This window comes from Diadema setosum, chromosome 21 (assembly GCF_964275005.1).
Source record: "Diadema setosum chromosome 21, eeDiaSeto1, whole genome shotgun sequence".
NCBI classification, from domain to species: domain Eukaryota; kingdom Metazoa; phylum Echinodermata; class Echinoidea; order Diadematoida; family Diadematidae; genus Diadema; species Diadema setosum.
Genome location: NC_092705.1, coordinates 19,514,489 through 19,537,406, shown reverse-complemented (window position 1 = coordinate 19,537,406; position 22,918 = coordinate 19,514,489). Strand labels below are relative to the sequence as shown.

Below are 22,918 nucleotides of genomic sequence, written 5' to 3'. Positions count from 1 at the left end.
ATGCCCCTCCCCGGTATGTTAGGGTTAACAATCTATCCCTTACAGACATTGGTTCATCATAGAATAACATGACAGTCAATGCAGTAAACATATCTTAATATTTCATTCAGATAGCTAGTCTTAAATGGGACCATTATACATGAAGGATTGTGGATCAAGTATCACCAAGGAAACTGAATGATGCCTGAAGTTGCTAGCCACATCAGTGGTTTCAGCCAACTTGGAGAGACTGGTCCTTGACATTGACAGCAAACTACACATACCAGAGAGTTTGCTCTGCAAAGGGTCAAGGTAGGACCTCCCGGGGAAGAATAGCTATGTCTGAGATTCACAACACAATGCCAGAATACACACATAGAGACAATTCACAGCATCTGGAGGAATTCCTATTCATGCATCAAATAATACATATCACATGATCATGTCATGGCAGACAAAAGAGAATGTTCTTCATTCAAGTTTACATGCAGATTTCATTTGCAAGATATTAACATAGAAGTATCAAAGTCACTCTTGGCCATTCTACATTCAGTAAAGCAGGGCTCCACATTAGCAGTGGCCCGGGGCCACTAAAAATATATGTCTGGCCACCAAATTTCCAAAACCACTACATTTTGGTGGCTTGGTTTGCCCTCGAATCCATTTTAAATAGATTGTTACATTTCCGTTGATTTCGAGCCCCTACATTTCTTTTTTGTGCCACCAAAATTTCAGATTTAAAGATTTTAGCTGCCCAAATGGGCCACCAGAGAAAAAGTTAGTGTCAAACCATGCTCAAGCATCCAAAATAACATATAAATTACGACTCAATGCCTTAATGCAAGGTAACATTACACAGCAGCAGTACTATGCTTGCTGTAGCACGATCCTGTTGGAATATCCTTGGATTCTAAAAAGAAAGGAACATCCTTGGATTGAGAAAAAATTAAAAATAAAACATTATTCCCAACATCCTGTGCATAGAGACTAGCACAATAAGTGGTATGTCTGCATTCATATGACCCTTGACCCCTTGAGGGAGAGCACACACATCTCCCTGTCACATATGACATCAATGTGACTTTGATTTCAAGACATAAGCAAAAAGACATCACATAAGTGAGCCCCCTCCTCTCCCCAGCATTACTGCATTGCATCATTCATGTTTAACATGCTTCTGGTGATGTACATTGCTACTGGCATTAACCTGGTGAGGACAGACTGATTTTGCTACAACATGCATTTCCCATAGACACCTGCCCGAGTATACTCAGGACTCATCCTCAACGGGTTAATATAACAAAAATCAGAACACAAGTGGGAGACCTTGAGGGAATGACAGACAGAGAAAGAGGGAAGAAAGAGGGAGAGAAAGAGAGAAGAGTCAGGAGCAGTGTTGTAAAATTATATGTAACTATTGGATCATAGGATTATTTTATTACATACCTACCAAAAAGAATGAAGAACTGTTGGATTTAATGGGAAACTTCTGCTCTTGATGCAATAATAGTAATGAATGCAGAAAAAGAGTGGCGAGTATTGACAACTTTGTACTCTTCTTTGAAGTTGCAATGGCAGGGACTCTGGACTTGTTATTCCACAGGCTGATATTTACACAGCCACTTCTTCGACTGGACTAACAACTTTTCATAGGAAAGCTTGATAAAGTAACCAGGCATTATCTTCCATGCCTGTGTAATAGCACAAAAGACATTCTATGTGTAAATGGGTAAAATTGTAAGGCAACACACCATTCTTCCAACAATGGATTCTAAGAAACCAGAGATTTCCTACTGATTTGAGTCAAACTGAAATTTATTCTCTCCATGAAAACTTATATGATACTTTATAGGTAGTAATGTTGTTTGTACATCACAGGCTAGATGACTTGTGCAGATTCTGAGCATTCCGAGCATTTTTGTCGCACCTAAAATAGTGTCTGAACAGATCATGATTTGCAATCAACAAATGTACACTGTAGCAATACAATACAGACAGCATGGTCTCAACAGTGACTTGAAAGCTGTACAGGAGAGGAACTGCTTTTTATATGCATCTGATCTAAACACATGCAGTTACTTGAAGTCATCTCACAACACCACTGTCAGAACAGCAGAATTACTGTTTTCTTCGAGTTACAAATGAACATGACTTGGTAAATTAGACGATATACATAAACAACTATAATGAATAGGTTTCAAGACTGGTTTTTCTTTTCTTTTCAAAGATAATGTGTAATGGGTTCACATATCTTGCAATACTGGTCAATATAAAGATAATTTCCAGAGCTCCCTCACTGCAAAGTCACACAGAATGAGACTAAAAGAATCAACTGAGCATCCACCATGACAATTGCTACCAAACTGTATGTACCATAGCAACTAATTGCAATGTGTTTATCATTAGTTTGCAAATGCACTGACATGAAGAGGACCCGCAATCTCTGATATCCAGTTTCCTTTAAAACAAAATTCAGATCCGATTTTCACATTTCGTGACTTGAAATGAAACACATGTTTTAATACACAGCAGCACTTTTTATAGTACTAATGCATATTGTACCTCAGTTGATATAATTCTCCTGTTTCTTCGTCCCCATGGCTTTGGCATCTTGGCTCCCAAAATTCACCAATCGGATGTCTTTCGCATGGTAGCATGATAACAAATTTGTAGTTTGGCGAGTTAGTTGGATGATCAGTGAAGCAAGAAAAACACCTTCCCGCCATCATCAGACATTGTACACAACCAACTACTCACTTCCTTTCACAACAATGGAAGAATAAGAATGATAATGATATATTGGGTTGAAGTTATGATGATGATAATCATTTCAATTATTATTGTCATTATTGTCAATGTCATCACCATCCTCATCATTAAAATCTTCCTCAGTACTATCATCATCAGCATCACCACTAATCATTATAATCACAGTCAAAAGCATCATGGTACATTCTCAACATTGGAAAAGACAAGAAGGAGCTGACTTTTATTACAAAGTCAAGCTGAACTTGTCTGGTGTATGGAAGTGAATTACCAAGGTAATGAGAGAGTGAAAGGTAACTCATGAATTCATTCCAACTTAGGTAAATCAACTACTATCATCACTGCTACATGTTAAAGAAATAACTTAAATCTGAAAGTGATTTTATTTATATTCATTTCCAGTGGCTTTGGGTAGAAGATTTTATGGCTAAATCTGATAACTTTTTCTTATATACACATATACCTTCACAAACTACATCAAATTTGCAGCCAAGATTGATTAGGTGATGCATGCAGTGAGCAAGTATGTTCAATAAATCTCATTGTCTAGATAGGCCAGACTGCTGGTTTGGGGGACAGCCTCTGTGCATTTGAAACACTTAATTTAGTATGCACTCCTCTTGAAAATACACAAGGGGGATTGGTGCCATGGTATCTCCTGCGTATGAAGTGCAACACCACAAACAATTCTTAAAACAAATCACAGCATGAGCAGCACACCTTGCATGATTGTGACACAATTGTGTTTCTCAATAAATCAATGGGAAAACATACTCAAAGATCAGACTTACATGAGAATTACTAAATTATCAAAAAATAATAATAGTAATAAAAATGTGAAGCAGTTGGCAGGAAGGAGAGGCATACAGGAGACAAGAAGGAGAGATGCATTTATCGTCACACTGCTGTGCTCTTCCCCTGAATGGACTGCTTGACATGTTCTACAAAGGCGTCTATTAGAACCGGCCATGCACCTGCAATGATGATGATGGAAAAGAGAAAGAACAGATATATCCTACATTAATCCTTTCAATCAACTACTTCTTCGTAAACAAAATATTCAAGGAAAAATAACATTTAAACTAGAAATGTGACTATGGCAACTGGTATGCCTCTGCCATTATGCATGGTTCTCCCAATAGGTCTATAATACATCTTGACAATGTGTGACAACAGTTTCATATAACTGGCTAAATATTACAATGACATGTTTGTTACAAATGTGTTGAGTGTTCACTTTCCTTGAACTAGGTTTATCAAATAGAATGAATGGCTAACTGTATATTAAGGGACCAGGTATTTGGGGATTTGAGGATTTTTACTTGACCTCTGATCCTTTTATTAGTTTATGCATTGAGTAATTTCCCATGGTATGGAGAAAAAGTGTAATTTCAGCATTCTAGTAAAATTTTAGCATTTTAACCTGGCCAGTGACCCTTGACCTTTGGCCCCATGAACCTAAAATTCCCGAGAGAATCACTGTCAGGTAGTACATGCATAAATATGTACCACGTTATATGATGGTACCTTGAGCACTTCCGAGATATGGAGGAAGAAGAGAAATTTAGCATTTTCACTTGACCTTTTTGGCAAAAACTTTCCCAGAGAATCTCTCTTGCGTAATATGTGCATACGTTAAATTTCAAGAAAAATCCTTAAAGGTAGGGAATCCCATTTGCATGCCTTAAATGAAGAGTTGTATAAACACAGTGGTATGTTGAAGAGAGTATCATTTTAGAAACTCCCATAAAGTATTGAACGTGGAAAGTAACATTTAGTACATCTTTATTGACCGTTAGATTTTGAATTGAATTTTTTCGGGGCTCACCGTAAATTCCAGTACATTACTAGGCTACCTTTGCAGACCCATGCACTGCATGTGTGCCCATCATGTATATTTTGTGAATAAAGTTCATCAAAACTTACAAACATTTCTATATACATTCTTGCCACACACTCTATATGTTATTACATCAGCTCTTATACTTTTAGATTTGTGTTTATAGATAAAAAAAATACAGAAGACTGCAACAAAAAGGCTTAAGTGTGGCTGACACACAGAACTACTGAGTAGTTGAGTTTTGTGCATTATTCAAATTGTAGATAACTGTTGACTTCCAAATTTCTAAGCAGTGGCCTAAACAAGTCCCCTGAGGTTCATATTTAATGTTTTGCTGCATTTTGGGAGTTCTGTAAAAGGTATCCCCTACCTTTAAGGCACTGCATAGATATGAGGGAAATAGTGACATTTTGATGAGTTTATCTTGGCCTTTGACCCACTGACCCCCAACTCCCAAAGATAATTACTGCCAGTTAGAACATGCATACATACATTGTGCTATAAAGTTCTATGAAGATTATTTAGATACCTCAAACCATTTCCGAGATATGGAGAACAAAGAGAAATTTTAACATTTTCACTTGACCTTTGACCTTAGACCTTTGACCTCACAGCTTGAAACTTTCTCTGGAGAACATTTATTGGGTTATACATGCATACACTAATTTTTAAGAAAATACCTTCAGGCACTGCATAGCTGATGGGGGAAATGGTGAAATTTTGAGCATTTGACCTTGACCTTCAGCATGTGTACCCAAAAGCTGATAGGCACAACTTCACCCATTTATACATACAATTGTACATGGCAAGTTTCAAATAATATACCTCAAACAGTTTTTTTAGTTACGCTGTCAACAAAATTGATTATGGACAAAAGGATGGGTGGACAACCCAAAAACATCTTTGTGGCGAAGGTATAAAAAACTAAGAAACCCAGTGGGTCAAGCACTCACCCAAGTATCACAGAATATCTTTCATGCATTCTAGCAGACTATTACCTAAGAAGAACATAGTAAACTTGGGGGGCTTTTGGGGCCTCTACAGGGCATGGTGTAACAAAATGCTACTGGCAATTGAAGGTCTTTAAGGGGAATTTAAGGCCAGTTTTAATTTAGCCTATTAAAGAAGGAAGTGTATAATCTTACAAACACAACAGTGAAAATTTGATCAAAACCGGAGAAAAATTAGAAAAGTTATGACACTGTGAAGTTTCGCTAATTTCTACAAAACAGTTCCTGTACAGCAGATACAATGTTCAAATGAGTGAGCTGATGTCATCACCTCACAATTTTCCATTCATTGTGTACCAAAAAAAAAAAAGTGACAGAAATTCTTTTTTTGTGCTATTTATAAGCATGTGTACAACATACTGTTATTCCAGGCTGACTACCCTCTATATATTTCAGAATTTGATTAAGGGGTGTCATTGCATTTGATAAAAACACTGGAAATTTCATGACTTTATGTACATACAGTATGGCAAATCATGGGAGGATGACATCATCAATTCTCTATTTACATATTTGTATCGACTGTTCAAGAACTGCTTTGCAAAAATTAACAAAACTTTACAATTTCATAAGATCTTTAATTTTCATCTGATTTTGATCAAAGTCTTACTGTTATGCTAGTAGGATTTTACACTTTTTTTCAGACTAACTTTCAGCTGTCCCATATTTCCCTTTTAAGGGTATATAAAGCTGGAAAACAAAGGGTCATAGAAACAAAATCTGAAATTGTAATGCCCCCCCCCCCCAAAAAAAAAAAAAAAAAAACAACAACAACAAAAACAACAACAAACAACAACAAGAGGCCCGGGGGTCATGCGCTCACCTGAGTATCGCAAGTTCACCTTCCTTGCATTCTGGCAGACTCTTAATACCTGAGAACATTGGAAACTTATGGTGGGGGTAGCTTTGCAAATGGGGGCATGGTGTCCATTTACATATTCCATCACACTGGTAAAAATACCTGCCAAGTACACTGTACTTTATAAAATGTTGGATTATGCAGCTTGGGAAAAAAGACTTAAAGCCCTATCACTTTTGATTAGAACTAGAGAAAAATATTGAATATTTATTAATTTAGGAGGTTTGGACCCCCTGGGGCCCCAAGGAAAGCATGGTGCCCATTCAAACACTTTGAGATCTTATCCCTATGGGAATGCTACTTGACAAGTTTGGTGAAAATCCATTATGTTGTTTTCAGCAAGAAGATGAAAATTTAGGCCCGCATTTGGACCCCCCCCCCCCCCCCACATACCATCCCGCTTCCTTGGGTCCCAAGGGGGGGGGGGGGGAGGGCACCCCTGATTCTCCCATGAACAAACTTGAAACAACAGTCATCACTATACTGATTCATTGTATTAACTTAGCTCAATCACTTCTGGTTCTAGAGAAAATCTGTAAAGATTCCTTATAGGAGGGGGGGGGGGGTGGGACCCCTGGGGGCCCCCCAGGTGAGGCATGGTGCCCATTTGATGAAATTGAGGTTCTATTCCCCAAGGGATGCTACCTGCCAAGTTTGGTGAAAATTAGTGATAGGGTTTTCAAGAAAAAGATGAAAATTTACAATTTCAGTCCAAATTTAGGCCCCCTGGGGCCCCCAGGTGGGGCATGGTGCCCATTTGATGGGAATGAGATTCTTTCCCCCTAGGGATGCTACCTGCCAACTTTGGTGAAAATTCATTATGGCATTTTCATGAAAAAGATGAAAATGTACAATTTGGGCCCCATTAGGACCCCTCCCCACCTCTCTCCCCTAGGTCCCAAGGGGGGCACCCCTGATTCTGCCATCAACAAACTTGAAACTACAGTTATCAATGTACTAATTCATAGTATTAACTTAGCTCTATCACTTCTGGTTCTAGAGAAGAAGATTTTTTCAGATTCCTTAATTTTGGGGGGTTTGGGCCCCTCTGGGGGCCCCCCAGGTGGGGTATGGTGCCCACTTGAACAAATTGAGATCCTATCCCCCTAGGGATGATACCTGCCAAGTTTGGTAAAAATTGGTCAAGGGATTCTCAAGAAGAAGATGAAAATGTAAAAGTTTACGCACGACGGACGCTGGACGAAAAGCGATCGCAATAGCTCACTTGAGCCTTCGGCTCAGGTGAGCTAAAAACACCAACAAAAAAACAAACAAGAGACCCGGGCGTCTCGTGCTCACCCGAGTATCACAAGTTCACCTTCCATGCATTCTTGCAGACTCTTACCTGAGAACACTGGAAACTTTGGGTGGGGGTAGTTTGACAGCTATGGGCATGGTGTCCATTGGCATATATTCCATCACACTGGTAAAAATACCTGCCAAGACTTTATAGACGGTTGGACTATGCAGTTTGAAAAAAAAAGAAAAAAAAAGACTAAAAGCTCTATCACTCTGATTCTAGAGAAGAATTATTTAATATTATTGAATATTCCATAATTAACCCGTTGAGGACGGTTTGATTTTGCTACAACATGCATTTCCCATAGACGCTTGCCCAAGTATACTCGGGACTCGTCCTCAACGGGTTAAGGAGGTTTGGGCCCCGTGAAAATGTGAAAAGTTTACGCATGACACATGACAGACGCCGGATGAAGAGCGATCAGGGGAGCTAAAGATGTAGCAGCCTGATCTTCACAGAAACATAGCAATCAATTTTGAATCTTAGTAGCCCAATCAGGCCACCAAAAGATCACAACTCTTCAACACATCAAATTTTTAACTGCAGTTCCTGAGAAATGTGAGTATGCTTGTGGACTGCGACAGCTCACAGCTCATCCAAAGTCCAGGATACATACCTTCCTCATCATAGTTGCTCATGTCATCAGCAATCATATTGCTGAAATCAAGAAGTAGGTTCCATGTGTCCCTGGGTATTGACTTGTTGTGATGCTCCTACAAGGAAAAAAAAAAAAATATATATATATATATATCAGTACATCCAAGTGAAATGCAAATGTAGGTGAAGACATCAAATCCAGTCATGTTTACCGTCAGTTCTCACCCTATAAAGATGGATGGCATTTCTGGAAAGCATATATTCGTACTTCTTAAAAATCTGATTGGAAAGTGCTCATGAAAATTTAGAATTTGATAACTTCTATCTTACATGTCTAATTTCATAAAAATTCTACATTTCATGTGTTTGATTTGGGTGTAATCCTCGCAAGCATTGTAAATGTGAAATGCCTGTACAGCTGTACACTTTTTTAAAGGATGAGGATAAGAATGCGAGATCTACTCGCAAAAGAATTCCACAGGTGCATTTGTGCCTTTGATGTTCGATGCTTGAAGCCGCCATCTTTTTGAGCAATCTGAAGATTCATTTTTAACGCTGACATAATATCGGGTATAATGCTGCTCGTTTATATATCAAATGCAATGATATTTCACCTAATGATAAAGCATATAAAACAAAATTCAATTCCATTCGAAAATAAAAATGTGCAAAAGTGTAAATCTGAGCTGTATTTTGTGAAAGTGTTTGAAATTTTACCCTCATGTAAAGCCGGTTTTATCACTTTTCTCCTTATTTCCGCCATATGAAACTAATATGGTATCATCTTCAAGTATACAATGTAGTTCTTTATGAATTAATATGTCAGATTAGCGTACAGACACGTACAGTCGAGTAACTTTGATATCTATTTCAGCAATATTTGAGCAATTTCTATTCGCGCACCCCTGTGCCTTTACCATTGTCTACCGCCCATCGTTTGTACAAAAGTAGGGATAGCGAAAAGTAATTACCATCACAAAGACATATCTTCCTTGGAAAGTGGCTGGTGATTATGCAATGAGACACGAGTCAATTGTCTTCGCATCTGAGCGGCAGATCCAGCTTGACACATACAGTCAACTTCACATACCTCGAATTAGTCGGGACTGAAGAAAATGGTTTGAGGTACGCGAACTTGAGGTACATTGTACGCGTACGTTGAATTTTCTTCGGCTTATCCGACGTCTATTGATGTTCAACATGTACCGATTGTTTGCATGCTTGTCAATTGGATTTGGATCGACTTTGATATAAATGAATTGAGTGAAAATCGCAGAACATGAGTGCTGAATGTACATTGCGTGTGGATGACCATGGTGTGTCTATACAGAATACTGTGTATGCATTTGCGTAATACTCATACACGTCATATGGAAAAACCCGTCGGAACACAAACTAAATTTACCAAGCACACAGTTACACAAGAATCATACGAATCACATTCTTAGCTTTGCAAACTATTAATATTTCGCACAACTATGGGTGTACATGTAGCTCACTATAGAATATCTAGAGCTACAGGGAGCGATGGCAATGTCGCACCGCTACGCACCGGTCTTCCGTGTGTCTACCAGAAGCACTCACAGTCAGCTGATTGATACCGTTAATCATTTCCAAATGTAAAAGCCACAATCTGTTAATTATTTTAGCATCGTACGGAGCAGAATATTACCGTTATTCATTTCCAAATTTAAAAGCAAACATCCAACATTTATTTTACTATCATACGGAGCAGAATGTTACTGCTGTCCACTTTCAAAAGTGAAATAAATCATCTGGCAATTATTATTTTAGCATCGTATGGAGCCGAATGTTACTGTTTTTCATTTTTGAACGTCAAGGCAGACTATATCAGACATTTATTTTACCATCAAACGGAGCTGAATGTTGCTGTTATTCCTTTCGAAATTAGCAAACATCCGACATTTATTTAATCATCGGACGGAGTTATTATTGTTATTCATTTCTGAACGTCAAAGGGATCAATTGACATTTATTTTAGCATCTTCCAGAGCTGAATATTATTGCTATTTACTTTCGAACGTAAAAGCAAACATCCGGCATTTATTTTATCATCGTACAGAGTTGAATATTATTGTTATTCATTTCCGAACGTCAAAGCAAACATTCCACATTTATTTTAGCATCTTCCGGAGCTGAATGTTATTGCTATTTACTTTCAAATATAAAAGCAAACATCAGACATTTATTTTATCATCATACGGAGTTGAATATTATTGTTATTCATTTCCGAACATCAAAACAAACATTCGACATTTATTTCAGCATCTTCCGGAGCTGAATGTTATCGCTATTTACTTTCGAACGTAAAAACAAACATCCAGCATTCATTTTTATCATCGTATACGGAGTTGAATATTATTCATTTCTGAACATCAAGGCAAACATTCAACATTCATTTCAGCATCTTCCGGAACCGAATGTTCTCCTTATTCTTTTCCAAACGCAAAATCAAATATCTGACATTAATTTAAGCACCGTACGGAGCTAAATCTTACCGTTATTCATTTTCAAAAGTATTTATAAGCAAACATCCGACATTTATTTTAGTATCATACGGAGTTGAATATCACCGTTATTCATTTCCAAAATTAAAAGCAAACATCTGCCATTTATTTTAGCATCTTGCGGAGGCGATTGTTACTGCTGTTCATCTCAAAAAGTAAAGGCAAACATCCAACAATTTTTTGGTGGGCTGACGTGCGTTTTTGGTGGCCCCGGACCACCATTAGTGTCGAGCTTGGTTGCAAAGCAAAACAACAACAACGACAACAAAACAGTAGTGAGTAATATTTCAAGATCAGATTCGGGCTACGGCTTCTAAGTACATCAGTGCTATTAACTGTAATCATAAACATTTACCGAAGAGGATTGTTTGCATAAAAAAGAGAAACAATCTTAAGGGACATATACGATTGTGCTAGAAAAGAAAAAAAAAATTACTGAAAACTCAAATAAGATTCAAGTCAAAACAGGGGTAAAGTAATAAATGATGTTTTTTCTTTTTCCTGAAAATCGTACAGCGCATCATTCCGTAACATCTATATTTATCAGAATAAACAGTTGCTAAATCATATCTATACTATTCCGTATTATGCTAGGTCTATACTTCCAGATCATATACGACACTATTTTCATAATCGCATTGCTGAAAAAAAATAAAAAAGTATTCAGTGCTTGCGTTCTCGGGGGAGAATTAATGAAACAAACTTTGTGAAAGGAAGCACTAGCAGGAGATTGATGTTTGGACAGAGGACCGTGATTAATGCCAAAGATATAACTGTCAACACCTAAGCAGGTGCGCCACGACGGTTAAGAAATCTACGAGCACAGCATGACTATCACGATCGCAAATCAAAACACAGTGGTTAAAGAAAAGAAGATGATGGGGCAGAGCGTAGTGCTATCGTAAGCACTCCATCGGCACGGGTGCTATATGCATACCGTGTACGTGTGTACACATTGTAGGTAGGTGTTGGGGATTTTTCTTGTCAGCTGTGTACCGGGTATTTCTTTGGGCGCACGATCGTTCTGGTCGTAAAATATTTACAATCGAGTGTGAAAAGATTTGTGACATGTCTTCGCTGTCCACGCGCGCTTAATCGGAAATGCTGAGTGATGTTTGCAATTTCAATTCGAGCAACATGCTGGGAAAAACAATAAGTTAATTAAGATCGGGACATTAGATTCCCCTTCGAGGTATTAGTAAACCGAACTTCGAGTTAGTTTTTTCAAGCTACGCGATTTTTAATACACGGAAAATCCATAGGAACAATCGGGACTTTCATTTTGCCCCCGTGGTAAGTGATATTCGGCTTATCCGACGTCGAGGTAAGCAAAATTGACTCTACTTCAAATATTTTTGAGTGGCGGCTTCGAGCATGGGATCAAAGCGAGTAAGACTGTTGTGACTCCATTTCTCGGAAACTCCTTGCTCATATCTTGCCATACACTAACAGCACTGTGATTACTTTTGACAGAATACTCTAAGTTAATGATGCTATTAGTTGAAGGCAATATGTGATCTAAAATGCCATTTTTGCACAATATTGTTCTTTATGTAAGGAAATGTGTGCTCTTTTTCAAAGACTTGTTAATGAAAGTGCAGTCAAATTATCCTCCACATTCCAAGCTGATATTATTGTTGAATATTTACATTTTCAGCCATAGATATGATACTGGCTCTTTGAAGGATTTTATTGAAAAAGCACAGTGACCTTTTAGTTTGGCCTTGGCCCTTTTAAGACTGACCTTTAACATAAATCATTATTAATGTTTACCCTTCTTACCTACTCATATTTACGATAGACATTCCTATATATTGAAGATATGGCAGAAAATGTCACTTTTCATTCCAAAGCTCAATGACCTTTGAGCACAAACTCTTTTTCACATTAAGATTATGTAAGACTGCCATCCAGTAACTACATTGTATGTGTTGTGTATTCCATGAACCATGCCAGACTATGCCATCATAGTACAGTCTAGTATGCTCTGGCATGATCTACCTTATTTTGGAATTGAACGTGGCCAAACATATTAGCCCCTCAGTCACAGAAAAGGAAAATGAAGTATATTCTTTGGTTTTCTTATATCTCAGAACGTAGTCCAGACAGGACCTGCAGACAAATTAAAATCTGACATGCTATTCACGAATTTAAGTATTCACAGTGGTCTGTACATGCACATCAATACTTTATTTAGTCAAATTTGGCTTTAGGCATGTGCTTCACCCACTCGTTAACACCAAGTCATATGGAAGTTTGTGTATTCAATCATTCGAATGAAACTTTGACAACTTCTCTCAAAATAGACTTTCATTTCATCATTAGGATGTAACCTACCTACCAAGGACCATGACACAAAATATTTTAATCAAAAAATTACTTACCTTGAGAAATTGACACCATTCATCTAGAAATTTGAACCTTCCCCGCAGCAGTATATTCCAATAAGCAATTGCCATTTCCAAGTCTGAAATGTCAAACAGAAGGAAAATAATCATATCGAAACCATCAGTGACCACTGATCAAAATTGAGTGTGTCATTCAATAAAGAGTTATGTTAACCCTGAAACAGCTGGGGGGGGGGGGGGTGTTGAATCATCCCCCAACAATTTCCATGACCATTCCACGGCCTGAAGTTTTTTGACCGTGCCCCTCACTGACTTTTTACTTTCAAATCTCGCACATCTTGCGATACCACTTTTGCAAAAATTGGCATACAGTTACCACACTGCATGACCTTTTATACATGCTCGTCAGACCAAAAATGGCTCAAACATGTGATTTTGTGTCACATGTCACTGCAAATGGAGTTAATGCAAATGGAGTTTTCTTACCTTATGTAATCAAAAAAGATGGGATTACTTTCACTTTCATTGACTGACATCAATTGATGCATTTTAGCATAATCATGCTTGAAATATGTGATGCGCTCCGTCGGAATGAGTCAAAAGTCGCAAAAAATGAAATCGTAGTTATGCCTATATGTGAATTCTACAGACTCTAAGCTTTACACTGATATATAATACAACTCATTTCGACATCCCTATAGATCATAAAAACGAATATTAACTACGCTTATGATGTCAGTCCATTTTCAAAATAACGGAGAAGATCGCTCTCAAAGTTCAGGCTATGTTCAAGCTCACGACCTGTTTCTTTCACGGGACGAAACAATACAACAGTCCTGCGTAGCGACGGCGTTTACGCTCCATCGCACGCACTACCATATAAGGCGATAGCTTGGGTGTGTAAGATAATTAACCAATCGCAGGACAGGTCTATCATTAACGATTCTGACCAATACGGCAGCCCGAATGTAAACTTCGGTGCGTTTGTGTCCGTGCCGCTGCCGCCGCATGAATGAGTTGGTACGCGTTGTGTGTCGGCTGCGGTATAGTTTGCCGAGTTTGAACTCACAAACAATAGGAAACAGTAGAAAGAAAAAAAAAGGCACGCAATGCGTATTACGAGAAGCGTCTTATAGTGAGGGCGTTGATCGCTTCCATTCTCCTCCCATGTTGTTGTCAATGGAAACGTTTAGCAAGTACCAATAGCTATTAATAGAGCCTGTGAACCCATTGTAGGCGGGAGTTCAAAAGACAGCATCGGTAGAGAAAATCAATGAAGTTAATTAACGATAGTCGTCTTTTGAGATCGTGTTCTTTGCATGTATTAAAAACCGTCAAATTATGCACATGGTCGTAATGTTGCAGAGCATCAAAGACTGCTTTCGCGTCTGTTCTGCTGCAGCTGTATACAGTCGTAACATTCTGAATTCCCGCCATATTAGGCACATTCCTTTATAGACGTTGCGTCCACAGTAATTATCGCTTATCACACTTGCCAATGCTGCACATACTATACGTATCAGAAGCAAAGGTTGATGTAGGCCTGACAGCTTCACGCTGGGTTTATATGATTGTATCATGAATATACTTCTTATTCTCTGTCACTTTTGTAATACCATTGCATATAAAGAACCATTATATTAACTTGTGGCTTAAGCTTAATGTTTTTTACATCACATTTACATTTACAATCTTTCTGCATTTGAGATAGATAATTATACTGACAAATATTCGGAATTAATACTTAGGCCTTCTTCATTTCGTTTTGTATTCACAAACCTTACTAAAATAAAAATAATTGCTTGATTACTTTCGGGTAAAGGAACCGCCGGAAAAGGAACCGCATTTGACTTTCTTGTTAACGAACCTAAGCTAATATCGAACCATATTTCATTGTGTGATTAACGAACCTTCAGAACAATCAATTGTATTACCCCCCCCCCCAAAAAAAAAGCATTTCAATGTCATGCGTTGTCAATAGTGATAAAAAGACCGTTTTTATTTCGTAGTGTGTCTCAGTACTCCTGTGTTTATTTTTAAGGATGTGTCTCTCTTTATAATTGCGATTGATGTTCAACTATTTCTTTCCCCCAAGCTTGAAAAGGAAGAAGCTAAAATTGAGGCAAGGAGACGAGTTTTCTTCCATGAGATACAATCATTAAGACATACATTCATTCCCGAAAGTTGTATGATTGCTTATGCGCTAAAGAATTATGTCCATTACATGTATCAGGCACTATACAAAACGGTTGAAATGTGCTGAAAGTCGAACTTCGGGGTTTTTTTTTTCTATTTCCATTTCAAGCGGGGATAGACTAGAAATTAGTTTGTCTATACTGGCAGGAGACATTAGTTTTCTAGTACATACTCCGCATTTAAACAGTCGCCATATTTTCGTGGTCAGAATCAGATAATGGACACGTGATATATTATAAAAATGAAAATACAAAACAACGAACATGTCATTTGTACAAACATTATGAATTTATACTTACCTGTAATATTCTGCATAAAAAAAAACAAGCACGCCAATCAAATAACTTAATAGAATTAGTAGAACACACTGTACACAGCGATATCATGCATGGCAGATCAAATCAAGTTCAATTGGTGAGAAAGCTAAATGCAGTTAAAAAGTTGACTTTTTTACGTTTCTCCTTCAATTTATGAAAACAGAATTACATTGTATATCTATTGAAGCGGATTGTCTCTGTTGCGAACGATCGTCATACATGTATATAGCATTGTTAGTCTTCTGAGCAAATCCGAAACCCTTAATACTTTAATTTTTGCTTGATAATGTAATAACCCTTATAACTTTATAAAGGACTCGCAAATTCAAAGTTTCAAATCGTATACTAAAACATTACATTGTACACGATGTATTTTAATGCGTTGTGCGTTAGCATGTTAACATCATCAATCTGCCTTTTATTTTCCGTACGTAAAGCGCACAGAAACGTAACCAAACGTTACCAAATACAGTGGAATGCATTGTACGGCGTGGTATTATCATTAGAAGTATATCCCATTCCTTTTTACTTTTATTTGCTTGAAGCAGTAGACAAACCATGTGTCATTTTCGTAGCGACATCACTTAGGAATTAGAATGTATGAAGATAATCGTTACTTAATTATTTTGCGCTATAGCATTTACATTTTCCAACTGTTATTGACAGGATTATGTTACTGTGATGGTTACGATTACGAATGTTGGTTATGAATTCAAAAGACTGGTTCATTAATCGAACTATAAAGGTAATAGCCGTTTTGAAAGTAGTTCGGTACAAGTTCAAAACGCAATCGAAGTCATCGTCATAGGGGGAACTGATAGCTCTAGAAAACTTGTTTAGGCCAGTAAAGATTGCCGTATGCAATCTTTGTAGAAAGTTTTGACTTAGGCCATCTTTTGAGTATTTTGAGAAATTATATAAAGAACTATTTGTTTTGATTATGTCAAGAATTAGTTTGAACTATGAGAATAAAAAGGCGCGGTTACCTCAACAATGTCGTAGTGCAATTAGACATGATGGGTAAAGTGAATTCATGACTTGTTGACTTATCCTTACTGAATTGTTGATTACTTCTGTAAACCATCAGTTAAGTCTTGTAGATGATACCTCTGTAATCGTAGTCAAAATTCTTTTGAGCAATGAGACGAAAACCAACAAACAAAATGCCATGTATCATCGCTCAAGTTTCCAACATTTGGCGTCACCCGACCAACAATAAGTGCCGAATCAAATGGAACATTATAATTGTTTATTGTGGGATAGCAGACTGTGTTACGATTTTTAAATATTGCGAGCAATTGTTAAAAAAAAAAGAGGAAATGAGGCAAAGTTCAAGAAATTCGAAAAAGCATGTAAATGCAGGCGATCATGTTTAATAGTCAAAGTAAGAGATTACAATCGGCCATGCGGATGTATAATATGATTGCCTTATTTACATGTCTGATTTTTGTAAACTATGTTATATTCAAATTTAAGTTCCCTTCCCTCCTTGATAAAAGTTGTGTTGGGTTTTCGCTAAAGGCATTTATCAGGAAACGCTATAAAAAAACGACAACAAATGCCTACTATACATCAAGAGATGACCTATACATACATGAAACACAAAAATTCTGTACGTTCTGATATAATGCAACTGCTTTTTTGTTTGTTTGTTTGTTTGTTTTGAATTACCATGGTCTTTGTCGGGGTAAAGATGAAGAAAAATAGTAGAGTGTATCACTCTCAAATCCGGATTATTGCGATAAGTGTGTATTCCCGCCCTTTCTATACAGGTAAACGATTTAAGCTTGGTACGCTTTTATAAAAGCCTGGTGTCACGCAGAAGAACTGATTCCGCGATCGCTTTTAACCTTTCATAAAATTCACGTTTTAAGATAGTAACGATAGCTTGTAAGAGATGAAGTAAGTTAGCGTCCCTGACTGTGGTTCTGAACACAAAAGGGGACTGAAAAAATCTTTTACAAATTAGCAGACATAACGCCGATCCTCCAACACTGTTGCTCCATTACAGTATGTCACTGATTCTGCTATCAATGGCGAAGAAAGAATACTGGTTGCGTGATTATCCACCCCTTGATATGGGAGGAAGTTTACCTTTCATTGTTTAAGGCTTCGTTGATGCGGGGTTTACTCGGATAAAAGGCGTGAACAGTGTCGCCCGAGTTCTTTCATTCGAATTCCTCACAATACACAATTCAATAGGCAATTAGCGCTGATACTTCGCAAAGCTGTTAGCCAAATTCTTTGCAGGCTTGACCTCTCACATGTCAGCTACACATAATACACGACAAACAGCTATCATTACAAACATTCTGATTAAAAAAAAAATGAAGAAGCACACTTTTGAGTAGCGACACAGCTTTCTGTCACTTTCTCAAATAGGTCTTACTTCTGAAAAATACACAGATGACAAGAGTCAGAATATCCTCCAAAGGGAACACGAGCTATTTGGGCATAATAATAATGTTTGTCTTCCGATTTCTCACCATGCCGTCACGGCCAAAACCATCATAAGTAAATAGGGCAATAATTTTTATTAACCTGGGAAATAATATTACGCATTACATACATTTGGCTATTAATCACACGAATTGTCGACTTTATAAAAACGAGAATAATTGACAACTTAGGCCCTACTATATCTCCAAAGATGAACTTTAAACAGCAAGTCACATACCAGGGAACGAAAGTTATAATCATTTGAATGAATTCATTAATGAGGCCAATAACCGTTGTAAAAGTACACACACGCATCATTAGAGAGGTTTCAAGTTCGATATGTGATTATTTTAGCTCATTGATAAAGTATCATAAATTTTGCGTGATCGTCGTTGGAATAAAATTTTTCAGCGCCATTTGTGCGTCACATGAATCTTGGTGCATGTATCAAACGCAACTCGCTGGTCATGCAATTTATAGCCTTGGTCAGCTCACTGTTGTTGCGTAATTCGAAAGCCCTCGCCGCCGCCGCCGCACGCGCCATGCTTTGTTTTGTCATCAATGGGGTCAAGAGCAATGCTTCATTAGCATACTCCCTAGCAACGGAGGCGGAGTCTCGATCGGGCGAGAACAATAGGTGCGAAACGCAACGCAAAGGCGAGCGTTCGAAAAAATTGTAACCGAAAAAAATGGTCTCAGAAAAACTGTGATTTGGGACACTTGTACTCATTTTTACACGCTGAAATTTTCTGTACAAATATATAAAACATCAAGGAATTAAAATCCGTCATAAAAAAATTTCGACCCGAGCAGTGCTTCCCCTTCATTTTCGGCTCATTACGGGAAAACTCCCCGTGCGACTTATGACTCATTTTGTTGGAGCGTCACACATATGTTCTGTGATAAATTTTGTGAGAAAATAACAAAAAAGTCTAAAACAAAGAAATACATAAGAAATTAAAAAACTATAAAATATATAAGAAATTAATTTTGATACCAGATTTTTTCATTCCAAGATCACTGTTAGGAATGCTACAAAGAATATTTACACCAAAAATTAGGATTCTAGCTTTACTTTCTGATTTAAAAGCAAAATGCATGATTTCACACATATATTAGCATTAATGATTAATAATACAAGATATAAAAACATGAAATTTGAATTTCTCCTTTTTTATGATAGATGACACCAAAGGTGAGAAAAGAAAAACAGCCAAGAAAGCCCAGCCTGGTTAGGGTTAAAATCCAAATACATGCTACTAACAGAAAACAAAACAAAACAAACAACATAAGATCTGCATTGTAAATGGAAATCATGCATGAAACAGGAAACAACACTTTGGGGGCTATCTTGTTGCATGCAGATGTTTCTACATTACAGTATGCATCAGCCATCAAAGATTTGATCCAAATCAGGTCTTACGGAGCAAAGCACAATGGTAAACAAACACACCACATTACCTAAACTCTTCTGCCCTGGGTTCTTTGCAAAGTTGAAGGTGAATTGATAGAAGTCTTTGAATTTTGTTGAATCTCGAAGTTCATTCTCCAGTGATGTGATCTTGAGCCTCAGTTTCTCCACTGAATCACAGCTGTAATTAAGAAAATCACAAACATACATTAAACACAACTAAATAGAATAGCTACATACAAAATAAATTACACAACACAAATACAAGTCAACAAACACAATGACAAATTTTATTTTTCTTAACCATGTGATTGTACTGCATACACAACATTATACACATCTGTTTGTATGCACTTGCACAACCATCATATCTTGATGTCAAGTACGTATGTTCTATCAACTCTACTCTCTCTACTCTTAGACCGACTCTGGCATCGAGATGGCCAGTAAGTAATGCTGCTCCAGGCCATTCATATGCCAGCACTTTCTCCACTCCTTACCCATACATTAGTCATGCAGTGTGTGTTTTGCTTCGCGGACTTGTTTGCCTATTAGGACGTTTCACTTTTTTTTCTTTTACTTTTTAATGCAAGCAAATTTTACACATAGTTGGCTCCTTTGGGGGAAGATTTTCTTTTTCTGCTACATTCCCTTCCTGATTGGGCTGTAAATTTTACTATTTATAAATCGTAACTTGTGTGACATGAAATTCTACTTGCCCCAGGCAATCAAGCAGGCACTAGTGTTGAGCCCTGTCAATCCAAATTTAACCCTGCTTTAAAGTTAGTAAGCCCATTCAGGCATAACAATGTGCCACAAGTCTAACAGGAAGGTCATGGTGACAAAATAGAAAGTAAAAGGATTAGATAATCTGTGTGCATCAAAAAATAATTTCCAGACAGCTGTGAATCAGTGAAAAAAGCACTCGGGCATGTGTGGCCATCAGCAAACAATGCACAGTATTATGTGAAAGACACATCCAATACTCAAAACTCACCCCAAGTCTGTCATTCCCTCTAAGAACTCCTTCCGCGTGAACTCGCATTGCGTTGCTGCCCTGAACTTCCAAGCGATGACAAGTACAGGCCTACTGGCGGGATCAAGATTGAGGTCTTCACAGAACCGTGCGACTCCCTCTGCAAGAATCTTGTCTTCTTCATGGGGATCTGACAATTGAAGTACAGACAGTTGAAAGACACCAACAGATGTATTGAGAAACTCTTAATTTAGGGTTTTCTAGAATACAGACATGCTGAAAGTGTATACATTATTTCTAAACTTGGTTTCCCTCATTTCAGAAACACCTTTTATAAGCAGGAGGGGTTTTTTTTCAGATTTCATAAAACCATCTATTACACTTGTAGATTAATTGAACGCTCATTGATCAGTTGTTTCTTAATTTCAGTATTTCATGCAACAATTCCTCTGTAAGCTGAACTCCATCAACATTATCACTGAACTGTTTGAAATAATGGATATTAATCAGAATTAAATAAAAGAAACAGCATCAGATCCCTATAATCATAAGAGACATTTAATATATCATTTTAGTATCCTTTAGCAATAACTGGTACACAGTCCTTGTGAATATGAAATATAATCACTTGTAAGAATTTAATTAATTTCTTTTTGTCTAAATATTTCAAAGAGCAAACATCTCTACAATGTATGTCTTTAAAATATAATGTGAGAAATCACTCACACACCCTTTAGTGATATTCCAGAGTATAACTGAATTCCTTACTTTGAACTAGAAAAGTATTACCAGAAAGTTCCAACAACTGAAATCAACAAAATAAAATGAATAAATCATTGGAATTTTGTGTGAAGTTCTCCAAATAGTAAACTACATCTGCATGGAAAGCGTAAATAAACACACAGTGGTACCTTCCTGTCAAAACAAAACTATCATATCCATAAAATATGTACATTTGTAAATTGTAGGACATGTGACAGTTCTTTCAAAAATGAAGACATTTATGCTTTTTTATTTGTTTTACTTGTTTATTTGTTTGCACTGTCAAGCTGTCCAGGAAAGTTGAGACACTGTTAAAATTTTGAAGCATTCGATACATGGGCCTCCTCCTTATTGATAATATGACTTACAATACAATGTATGACTTCTATGTACAAACTGTACGTCCAAAGGTGCCTTTTTTCTTTCTTTTTTTGGTGAGAAAAGCAAACAAAAGAAAAGATAGGAATTGTTATTAACACTAACTGTTAGTAATAAAAATAATATGGGCATCATTCACGGAAAGATAGGCAGCAGCTCAGGTCCTAATATCAGGGTGCATTTCAGCACTCTAAAGTGAACCAGAGTGAACTGAACCAACGAGTACCATACTTAACTGTGCTAGATTTGGAGCATTTGATGAGCGCTCTGAGCCTCTGTTGAGAAGCGTACCTCATGAGCTTTTTTTAGCAGTGGTCATGCATCTCTCAGTAAAAAGGGTCACTCACCTGATGCACTTAAACTACTTACAGATGTCCCGAACAAAGAGAATTACCTCGTTGCATTATGAGGTATGTCACGTTACGCACATTCTTCACATGCGAACTTTTGGTACACTTTTGGAACCCTATTGGAGCACATAGGGAAGTGGTCCACTTTTGGCTTGGTTCAGTATGGTAGGATACACTTTAGGAGCATTCGAGCACTCCTTTGGAGCAGGTAGGCCCTACAGTACGGTACAGTTCCCTGTAGGACTCCAGGAGAGCGCTCAAATGCATCCTCAGTTTCTTCTACCGTACGTGGTTTGCAATACGGTAAGCGCGAGGCCAGGCCCTCTATTCTCTAAGGCCTAGTAGATAACATTGATCATGATTGATTGTACTTAAAATTACTTAACAAACCTTTATATCTCCTGTATAACTGATCAAGAGTCTTCTTGTCCACTGATGGCCTAGATTCCCTGTAGTACAATTCTGGTCTCTGGAAGTAGTTATCCGATGCAATGTCCAGCCTCCAGTCGTGCTGTTGTAAACAGTAAATGGCAGTCTTTTCCCCAGTATTGGTGAATGCGATGAACTGCCGGACTTTATCTCTCTGCGACGACTTTAATTTATTCTAAAATGAGATATGCAAGAAACAAACGACACAAAACACAAGGATATCGTAATACATCTGTCAACATTAGATTCGGGTATCACTGTGATAGAATATAACGCAAAATCTTACCATTTCGGACAATTTATCTGTCGATTATTTTGACATAACTTCGAGGTTGCATTTGCTGTGCTGTTTTCTCTCCGTACAAAACGTACATTACGTTGAGTATATTATACTGCGCAGTTTTCCTCCCTGTATGTCATTCAATTGAGTACA

At 37.5% G+C, this 22,918-nt stretch overlaps 1 protein-coding gene across 1 annotated transcript; it reads right to left on the bottom strand.

The window, feature by feature from the left end:
- Positions 1-896: 896 nt before the first annotated feature.
- On the bottom strand, positions 897-22,845 carry LOC140244200 (DCN1-like protein 1). The gene is made up of 7 exons (XM_072323832.1): positions 22,772-22,845; positions 22,447-22,660; positions 20,588-20,756; positions 19,641-19,771; positions 13,264-13,346; positions 8,371-8,467; positions 897-3,719 (listed from the first exon to the last, which is right to left on the bottom strand). Exons 1-7 carry the CDS (start codon positions 22,772-22,774, stop codon positions 3,643-3,645), a joined length of 774 nt encoding a protein of 257 aa, XP_072179933.1. The 5' UTR covers positions 22,775-22,845; the 3' UTR covers positions 897-3,642.
- Between the last annotated feature and the right edge of the window lie 73 nt (positions 22,846-22,918).

What these genes read in the sequence shown, in the direction of transcription:
- LOC140244200 (XM_072323832.1), bottom strand. An exon ending in GAGGGAATGACAGACTTGGG is followed by an intron (nt 19,772 to 20,587) that starts GTGAGTTTTGAG and finishes TCTTAATTACAG; the next exon opens with CTGTGATTCAGTGGAGAAAC. An exon ending in GAGCAACTATGATGAGGAAG is followed by an intron (nt 3,720 to 8,370) that starts GTATGTATCCTG and finishes TCATCATTGCAG; the next exon opens with GTGCATGGCCGGTTCTAATA.